Source organism: Paramisgurnus dabryanus, chromosome 9 (assembly GCF_030506205.2).
Source record: "Paramisgurnus dabryanus chromosome 9, PD_genome_1.1, whole genome shotgun sequence".
NCBI classification, from domain to species: Eukaryota; Metazoa; Chordata; class Actinopteri; order Cypriniformes; family Cobitidae; genus Paramisgurnus; species Paramisgurnus dabryanus.
The window spans coordinates 27652402-27663201 of record NC_133345.1 but is presented as its reverse complement, the minus strand read 5'-3'; the positions used below and the strand labels follow the sequence as shown (position 1 = coordinate 27663201).

Below are 10800 nucleotides of genomic sequence, written 5' to 3'. Positions count from 1 at the left end.
AGTGTGATCATTATGGGATGCCAATTTTCTCCCTAGCAACCAAACTTAGTACCCTAGTAACGGAATAAACAAAGCCTTATATCTCCGCATCAGAACATTGTAGAGACACGGGGGTTGGACCGTTTTACTTGTGGCTTGAAGGGTGATCATTATGGGATGCCAATTTTCTCCCTAGCAACCAAACTTAGTACCCTAGCAACGCAATAAATGTTAGCTTCATGCTAGCTTCCTGCTAATCATGCTAGCTTCATGCTAGCTTCCTGCTAATCATGCTAGCTTCATGCTAGCTTCATGCTAATCATGCTAACATCATGCTAGCTTCATGCTAATCATGCTAACTTCATGCTAGCTTCATGCTAATCATGCTAACTTCATGCTAGCTTCATGCTATTCATGCTAACATCATGCTAGCTTCATGCTAATCATGCTAGCATCATGCTATTCATGCTAATTCATGCTAACATCATGCTAGCTTCATGCTAATCATGCTAGCATCATGCTAGCTTCATGCTAATCATGCTAGCATCATGCTAGCTTCATGCTAGCTTCATGATAGCATCATGCTAGCTTCATGCTAGCTTCATGCTAATCATGCTAGCATCATGCTAGCTTCATGCTAATCATGCTAGCATCATGCTAGCTTCATGCTAATCATGCTAGCATCATGCTAGCTTCATGCTAATCATGCTACCATCATGCTAACTTCATGCTAATCATGCTAGCATCATGCTAGCTTCATGCTAATCATGCTAGCATCATGCTAGCTTCATGCTAATCATGCTAGCATCAAGCTAGCTTTATGCTAATCATGCTAGCATCATGCTAACTTCATGCTAATCATGCTAACTTCATGCTAATCATGCTAACTTCATGCTAATCATGCTAGCTTCATGCTAATCATGCTAGCATCATGCTAGCTTCATGCTAATCATGCTAGCTTCATGCTAATCATGCTAACATCATGCTAGCTTCATGGTTAATCATGCTAGCTTCATACTTAAACATACTAACAGCCAGATAGCCTACTAAACTAAACTTATGTCAAACCGTTGTAAACGTTCAGGCTACGCTTTCTCAAGCCAACATAAAGTTTGTCTTCAAACTTTACTATCTAGTTCATAATGGAACTTAAAAATACCACCAACTAAACCTAAATTCAGTATCTTCGAAAATTAGAATATTACTTAAGACCAATACAAAAAAAGGATTTTAAGAAATCTGGGCCAACTCAAAACTATGGACATGAAATGTATGAGCATCCACAGCGCTCAATACTTAGTTCAGTACTTAGGCTTGACACAAAAAATGCGACAGCTGAAATCCATGTCTTGCATACATCTGTGTGAAGTGGTTCTTGAAGCACTGACTCCAGCTGCAGTCCACTCTTTGTGAATCTCCCCCACATTTTCTAATGGGTTTTGTGTCACAAACCTCTCCAGGGTGTGTTTATCCCTATTGCTTGTAAAAAAAATTCTACCACATCTTTTCCTTCCCTTCGCCTCTGTATTAATTTGCTTGGACACAAAGCTCTGTGAACAGCCAGCCTCTTTTGCAATGACCTTTTGTGTCTTGCCCTCCTTGTGCAAAGTGTCAATGGTCATCTTTTGGACAACTGTCAAGTCAGCAATCTTCCCCATGATTGTGTAGCCCACAGAACTAGACTGAGAGACCACTTAAAGGCTCTCTAAGCGAATCTGCGAGACGTTAGTTATTGTTCTTTTGAACTGTTTTCAAACAGACGGAGCGTAGCTAACTCCTCCCCCTCCCTTCCGTGCTTTCATGAACGCGCCCAACCCCCACCCCCAAATCCTTTTTGTCGTTTATTGGCTGGAATACTTTGTTTTGTTTTGTGATGCTAGGTATGGCCACTATGTTGATATTGCAGTTTGTGAAGCCTGGGCTGTCTACAGAGATCGCGGTTTTTTACCGTTTGATCAGAAGACAGGCTGCAAGCAGATAGTGAGATGTTTCCGGTATGTAACAAAAAAATGTTTTATGGTCTAAAACGCTTCAATTCGCTTAGAGCGCCTTTAAAGGCCTTTGCAGATGTTTTGAGTTAATCAGCTGATTTTCAAATTTTTTGAGATACTGATTTTGGGATTTTCCTTAGTTGTCACTTATAATCATCAAAATTAAAAGAAAAAAACATTTATATACAAATAAATCAGTCTGTGTGTGATGAATGAATATAATATACAAGTTTCACCTTTTTAATGGAATTAGTTAAATAAATTAACTTTATGATATTCTAATTATATGACCAGCACCTTTATATACAAAATCATTTAGTGTCTTTGAAAGGACAGAGTTTAAATATTTTTTGGCAGATTGAAATTTACAGTGGACCCAAACACATGCCACATTTAAATGTATGGACATTTTACATGATTAAATCAAGGGGGTAACAGATAGTCAAGTACTGCCAAAATTGTAAAAAAACAAGGACATCTGAAAACAATTTACTAACATTTGGGTGTCACTATTTGACAGATGTTATTGATATCTAACTCTGTGATATTCGTGAATTTAGTAATGTTTGTATTTGTAAGTATACAGTACAAATAAATTTCAAGTATGTACAATGTCAGGATAAAATGGTCAAAATATGTTCCCCAGGTAACGCTTTGCACCAAAAGAGTTCATATTATCTCAGAGGTAAGTAATTGGATGCATATTAGTACCTCAAAGATACATATAAGGTACATATCTGTACCTAATGGTATGTATTAGGACCTGACTGGGGCACATATTTTGACCATTTCTTTCTAACAGTGAACATAACAGACAAATAGGGCCGTTCCTATGATCCGAACCGTTTTGATCCGTTCTTTTCAGAGCTATAAAACTTTTTGTTTAAATCCCAAAACCAGTTGAAGCCTGTAACTGTTTTCGGGGGCACACGATGCGAAGCTCGTTACAACATGTATTTAGCCTGACGCGTGTGGCGCTTCATGTGAACCATGTGCATCATGCATGCGTCTTGTTAAAATAAGTGCCTGCTGCACACGCGTCTAAAGGGTTTATGATGAAAGTAACTCTTTCGTTTGCCTAGATATTCGTTTAATCAGTTTAGTGTCTATTTGGTGAACGTGAGCATATCTTTTATCATAAACCCTTTCGACAGGTTTGCATCATGTACGACGTATTTTGACATGACGTATGATGCACATGGTTCACATGACGCAACAAAGACATATTTTGAAATGACGAACAACACAAGTTAGTACACATATTTCAAATATCTGTGCACCTCGGAAAAGAAGTCACCAGCTGCCACTGCCCAAAACCAAAGATTAATTTGTTTACCTCCTAGCTACCTGAATACAGGGATTGTAATAATAAAAGTTTTGGATTGTTGTAGTAGTATTCTGTTATGTCAATTTAAAAATGTAAACTCTTCAGGTTGGATTAAAAATTTAGGGGTGGTTTCCCAGACAGGGTTTATTAATCCAGGACTAGGCCTTAGTTATATTAGAAAATTTTTACAAATAAAAAACACCTTACAAAAACCAATATTGGTCTGCATCTTGCAAGTTTGACTCTGGGACTATGATAAGTGCTGCCCGGGAAACCACCCCAAAAATGTTTTTCTATTGTTGAACCCTAAACCTTGTAACAAAGCAACATACAGTATATACTTCCACTACTGTGCTGTCCATTACTGTGTAATATTTCATATGGTGCTCCAATCAATACCCATGTAAGCTGTTGACCAAAGTCAATCAATACAAAGCGAGTCTTACTCCATTTCTCTCTGATAAGCTATATAAGTTTGCTAGGTGCGAAAAAAAAACATAATACTACTTTAAATTCAAAGCTTAAACCATTGAACCGAATCCAATATCCAAACTGCTGTTGACATTTTACTGTCGTGTAAATCTAAATAAAACTGTTGACAAATGCATTTATAGACCATATGTTGTTGTTTTTTTAATATATAGAAAGCTGATTTTATGACGAGTCTCCCTGCAATGTATTATATTAAATGTTTTGCTAATGTCATATGACATTAAACACCACAAGACACTTTTAAGTGCCTGATTTAATAAAAATTTACATTAACATAACATTACTTAAGCCTGACACAGGTTGCAGAGTAAATATCTTTTAATACTGTCTACTGTCAGCCATTTTTTTTTTATACAAATGATGGGAAAACAGGGTCCACATTTTACATCTCTTAATAAAACACGCATCCTCATACACGGCACATATACACATTTCAAGGGATTTGTCCTTATGTGGCAAATTTCTTCTGTTTAATGGGCTTAGGCAACCGAGTGATTATATCTGACAAAGGACGCTCAACAACCACCAGAGACTGATCTGAAATCTGCTCTACACACAGGATCTCCTGAAACACACAAACAGCAAAGGTTCAAACACGTATAGTTTTTTTTATTCAACACTGAATATTCACGGGAATTTTATCAGTTGGCATTGGTATGAATCGTACAAAAACACGATTATTAAAAATCCGCCCCTAAACCCAATGTCACAGGGGTGAAAGCATATCATACAAATTTGGTTGTATGAATAAAAATTTGAATGAAAATTAGCCACCTGTACAATATGTAGAAATTGCCATGAGATTGTGTTGGAATATTTTATGTATGTATGCGTATATGTATGTGTTTGTCTTACACACCTTGAAGGCTTTGCAGACTTTGAAAGCATGAGTGTAAAGTTTTCTCTGTTCTTCTGGAAGGCTCCTCAGGGTAAGTTGGTTATAAAACTGGGTGCTGTTATCAGGGAGTGGCTAAAAAAGACAAAAATTGTGGCAAAATATTTTGTAAATTTATCAATACCTGCATTAGAATCAGTGTTACATGACAGTGTTATTTTGTGTGTTATTTTATGCGACCAGCTTATGATCATTACTCCGACAGATCTACGTAATACATTCATCTTTTTGAATTTCTAATTACTTAAACAGAATGTGGACACTTAAGCCACAATGTATATATGTATTGCATTGGATAACTATAAACCAACATATTCAAATAAATGATACCTGACTTTTCTTAAAACCTTTTTAGCCATTTTTGCAATTGGTCCCAAGACGATTTTTACTAGATGTTTGCTCCAGACTTTGAAAACCAGGTAGTGTCCAAATTGTGTTCTTGAAGTTTTTGTTGTATGCATAAACATTTTTTCTAGTGTGACTTTAAGTCGGTCTTACCAGGCTTTGGTCAATGATGCAGAGCATGTATGAATCATGTAGGATGATGTGGGATGGATTTGAAGGGTTAAACATCACATTGGTGACCGGTGTGTCCCTGTCTAGCCAGACACGATGGAGCCCAGTCCTCTGCACTGATCTGCTCCAATCCGAGTACTGTTTTTGCTCTATAGAATACTCAAACATCTGTGGTGAGCGAAAAACACACAAGACAAAATCCCATGTCACAATCGTGCCATGTTGTGGTTTAAAAGAGCATATTTTTTATTTTTCTTGTCAAAAATGACAATCGTTTCGCTAGATAAGACCCTTGTGCCTCGTTTATAGTCCTTTGAAACTCAGTTGAAAAAAACTATTAAGTGTTGAGTTATGTATTAAATGTTGGGCTCTATTAAAGTCCATTAAAATGAGAAAAATCCTGCAATGTTTTCCTCAAAAAACAATTTCTTCTCGACTAAACAAAGAAAGACATCAACATTTTGGATGACATGGTGGTGAGTAAATTATCTGGATTTTTCTTTTAAGAAAATGAAATATTCCTTTAAATACATCTATAGTTACGCATTTGTCAGATGCTTTTATCCAAAGCATTCAATGTATACATAGTTTCTGAGACTTGTATTTATTTTGTTCCCTGGGATTTAAATCTTTGCACTGCTACTGCAATGCTCCAACATTTATAGAAAAGCTGCTTACAATGGCTGCAACTGAAAGTCACATAAAAAAGATAGGCATTGTTAAGGCCTACGTTTTTCGCCCCAATGGTAAAAAGGTCAAAACTGATGCCTTTGTAAAGCATTCACTCTATGAATATTACGATGGTGTCTTAGAAGACAGACTACCATGTAGGCAGTAGGCATCTCAGTAGGTTTTGAAAGTGATTTAATGCTCAAATCTTCCAGATGGATGGATAGAAACACACATTACCTGTTGATCTGCATGTGTTATGAACAGACAGTTAGTGGTCGGATGGATGGCCATTGCGCTGACAGCAGAACTGTATGTAGGCACTGTACAATGAGGCTGAAATATAAAAGGTACAGTAAATCACTGTATACCACCATCTATAATCAACAATAGACACAAAGTGTGTGCAATGTAAAAAGGTCAAAGCACCTTCCGGATTTGCAAGTCATAGATTTGAACTTCATGATCACTGTTTGCAGAGGCCAACCATTTGCCATCTTCACTAGGTGCTAACAAGTGAATAGGCTGCTTTGAACCTGGAGACACATGACAATATTTTTAAGAAAAACCCAGAAGCAAAACAGCTACATAGAACATTTATCATTCTGATATAGATTATATACAGACTGGCCTGTTAAGGAAACTACTCGTGTCTATACGTTTCTCACCTGATTTAGGTTTAAGGGTGCCCATAAACTTGCACCCCGCTTTGTTAAGAGACACCATGTGGACTGATGACTGTGTGGAGGCTGAAAACAAATGGGAGGAGTCTGATGAGAAGCAAAGCTGACTGGCTGAGCTGAGAACCTTTGGGAGCTTGGATATCTAAAAGATAAGAAAAAACTGGATTAATACTTAATTAACATTTTAACAGACCTGATTTTTTTATTCATTTCGCATGCTTTTTATGTATGTAAAGCTATGGAAAATCTACCTTGGTGATGCTGACGTTGCTATTGTCACAGTGTAGTTTGTACAGTCGTAAACTGCTGGCTGTGGAGTAAACAATCCATTCTCCACATGGAGAGACGGAGCTGCAACGGATGTGCTCCTCACCCTACAGGTAAACATCACAGCTTAAAAATCAATTTTATGTCCAATGTTTCCTCTACTTTATGTAATATATCATAAACGTTTCGTGAAGCAACCACAATACCTTAACTTTCAAATGAAGCAATTTCTCTGGTTTCCTACTTATAGGTAAGCTCATATCTGGTTCAGCTGAAAATAAAAGACCAAACACAATCCTTAAGCCTATGAAAACAAAACACGGCATCAGATGCCTAAAGGATGATTTAATTTTTACCTATTCCTTCACTCTCTCCAAGTCTCCACAGCTCCAGATGTCCAGAGTACTGGAACAGCATCAGATTGGCTTTCCTCGCACAGGATACCAGTTTTCTCTATAAACCAATATAAGCCACTCGTATCTAGAATCCATACAGACATGATGTCGACTTGAAAGGTAAAGGTGCATGTACTCACATGTGGAAAGAGAACCTTGCGCAGGGCTGACTTCACTTCTGCCTTGTCAAACAGAGGTGTCACGACCAGCTGCGTGTCAATACCTGATAAAGCATGAATGCAAACCATCAAAAATGAAAATACTTTATCCATTCCACCAATTCGTCACATGACTAAGGTATTCCTTGCAAATTTTATTTTAAAGGGATAGTTCACCCAAAAATGAAAATTTTGTCATATGCAAAGTTTTAGCTCAAAATATCATATAGATAATTTATTATAGCAATTCAAAATTGTCACTTTGTAGGTGTGTGCAAAAATTTGCCGTTTTGGGTGTGTCATTTAACATGCAAATGAGTTGATCTCTGCACTAAATGGCAGTGGCGTGGTTGGATAGTGCAGATTAAGGGTCACATACTTAAAAATGTATAACTTGTAATGCGTAAAATAATAATGGATAAAGGTGTCTGCCAAATGTAACCTTATTTATTATGAGAATAAACTCACCTCCAGACACAACGCCAGTCGTGATCTCTGCCACAGCTCTGACATCATGTGTGTGGCTCTTAAATATCCGGGTTCTGACCCATTCTTTCTCATCTTTGCCTAAAACCACAGATAGGAACTGGAACTGTACCACAGTTCCCTCTGATGTCCCAGCGACAAGGCTGTCCCCACTCTGTTATTCAAGAGAGTACAGTTTAACCTTTTGGGAAAAGTATGCGTTCTTGTAGTATGTCATGTTATGCATACTAAAAGCAGCAATTAAAGATGTCACCATAAGCATGCCATTACTGTGCCTGTAAACTAACTTCTCAGTCGTCTCACCTGTGAAACTGATAACGCCAACACGTCGCATTTGGTGACATTGTGGCTTTTAATCAGTGTACCGGTTTGATCATCCCACATTTTGACCATTCCCACAGAGTCTCCGCTGATGATGGTCCCATCTGAGAGGTAGACCACACTCCACACAACACATTCCTTACTGCGGGACTTCCCGACTCCTTTATCCACAAGCATCCGGTGTATGGAGTGGCCTAAAAAAATAACGATTCAGATTTTATAACATGCACCCATACTGTAGCCAGTGACGTAAAACTGTATTTTGCAAATGCTTATGAAAAAGATTGACTGCATGCAATAATACATTCTAGGGGAAAGACACGTTGTTTACCTTTTTCTACATTTAAAACTTGAATAATGTCCATCATCCCTGCTGCTATTCTAGAGCCTGATGGGTGCCAGGACAGGGAAATGATTCGACCTGTGAATTAGAGAACTTAAGCGGTCAGACAAAGTTTGTGATAAGTTCTGAAAGTTTTAAACATAAGCAATAATTTTACCTTTTTGCCGGGCCAGATTTCTCTCAAACTGTATTTTGTCTTCGGTCACCTCAAAAAGTTTCACATTTCCATCTTCACAACCAACCTGCAAACATTGAAAATATACACATTAAATTATAATAAAAAAATAAAGGAGGGGTGCATGATCTCAATGTTGATATTTGAAATCACCTAAACAAACACCCCCCTACCCCAATAGAATCTGGACCTTCTTTTGAAAGACCCGTCCCACACATACGCAACGATGTCGGTTAGTAGACACATCTTACTGCTGATTGGCTACATGTGTGTTTTGGTACTCGGCCCGAACAAAGTGTTTTTCAAAAATCATGCACCCTGCCTTTAAGTGGCTAATGATATATAGATACTATATTAGAGTAACCAACTCACCGCCAAGTGTGTTCCTTGTTTGTTGCCAGTAATGGACCAGATTGGCCCTCCATATGCATCTATGGTGTACTTAATTTTCTGGTTTGTTAGATCGTATTCTGTAATTTCACCATTTAGTCCTGCACTAAACAGACGGTCTCCCACCCAGGACAGAGCCTCTATGCCACACTGTTCTCGTCCAGGAATGACCTGTGGATATTGTAAAAATCTATAGGTTAATACATCTAAAACTCTTTAAGTCAGCATAGCTGATTTACCCACAACCTGACACAAATATATCATCTTTTAATCGTTTATAAGCACTGAATGTGTACCTTTTCTTGGTAAAATCTGTCTGAACAATGGCAAATCTCCACAGAGCCGTCCATCCTCGCCACTGCCATCCTTTCTTTTTTTGGGTGGAAAGCTAAAGCTCGGATTCCCGAGGGCATGTATTCAAAGAATCGGACCTGGTGAACTTTAAATTCCCCCATTTTTGATCTCTGGACATGAGAAGAAGATGGTTAAAGATAAGTGACGAAGAACATAACCTTTTGACTTCAATGATTTTATAAACAGTATTTTATTGATTTATATTAGTCTTCCTATATTGTAATTTGTTACATTATATATTATATATACTGTAATTATGTTCTGAAATGTATTTTCTGTAAAGCTGCTGAAATTCTCAAATCTTAAAATGAAACTAACGTTAAATCAAATAACTGTTAGCTGCTCATTACAGAGATCATAGACGCCATATTAAAATCTTTAAATATCTGCAAACATTATTTAGTAAATATAAAAAAATAAGTTATTTATTTGGAAACCTGGGCGATCATATGCTGGTCTGATTTACTTTAAATTACTAAAGTACATAATCCAACTAGTTTTTTTAGCAGGCACGCCACACGTAAATCTGTACGGCAATAAAAACATATAATGCAGATATAGAAATAAAGACATACCTGTCGTTCTTATCCTAGTTTCGTATATATTTAATTCACTTTGAGATGTTTCTACCACTACAAGTGGTGCACACGTTGGGCTGCGAGATGCACCACGTTAGTCACCCTCGACCCGGAACTGAAACCTCAATTGTGTACAAATTAAAAGTTGGATGTTTAATATAACGGAAAAATATAAAATTAAAACAAGGCTCAGAATATAATGCCAAACAAATATAATACGTTTTAATTTGTTTAAAAAAATGAAATATAGCTGGTAAATATTATCCATCCATCCGTGGGGGACTGAAGAAGCCTGTCTTAGAATCTTGAGCCACCGGCAGGGACAGGGTGCACTGCACACTGGCCGTTCATTGCAGACGTCAAATTGTTACATTACAAAGAAATACAGAATGACAGTATATTAAATGCCAAGGAGCAACCAAATAATGAATCCTTTATCAAATGGTTTACAACTTTTTTTAGAAATCAAATACAAGAAAATTTTAAAGAAAGGCTTATTAAACTAAATTGACACTAGTGTGTAAAAGAATTAGTCACAAACAAAAGGATGTTGATTAAATCTGTCTCTTCTATATCATAATGTGTAACATTTTTATATTTTACAAAATTACTTAAATGTTTTTCCAGGGATTTTTAATATATTAACAATACCAAAGCTATTTCTGGAGATCACAGAATAAATGTAAATTTTATTTACAATTTAAATGTACATCAAAGTCAACAGAAATAAACCTTGTGTGAAAAGATTGTGACTTTTATTTTGAAACTATGAGATTTCTGT

At 36.9% G+C, this 10800-nt stretch overlaps 1 protein-coding gene across 1 annotated transcript; it reads right to left on the bottom strand.

The window, feature by feature from the left end:
• Positions 1 to 4089: 4089 nt before the first annotated feature.
• On the bottom strand, positions 4090 to 10136 carry utp4 (UTP4 small subunit processome component). The gene is made up of 17 exons (XM_065283448.1): positions 10017 to 10136; positions 9384 to 9551; positions 9070 to 9258; positions 8680 to 8764; positions 8511 to 8600; positions 8162 to 8373; positions 7841 to 8012; positions 7355 to 7437; positions 7176 to 7272; positions 7026 to 7090; positions 6804 to 6926; positions 6538 to 6694; positions 6299 to 6405; positions 6110 to 6205; positions 5183 to 5368; positions 4649 to 4759; positions 4090 to 4354 (listed from the first exon to the last, which is right to left on the bottom strand). Exons 2-17 carry the CDS (start codon positions 9540 to 9542, stop codon positions 4238 to 4240), a joined length of 2049 nt encoding a protein of 682 aa, XP_065139520.1. The 5' UTR covers positions 9543 to 9551; positions 10017 to 10136; the 3' UTR covers positions 4090 to 4237.
• Between the last annotated feature and the right edge of the window lie 664 nt (positions 10137 to 10800).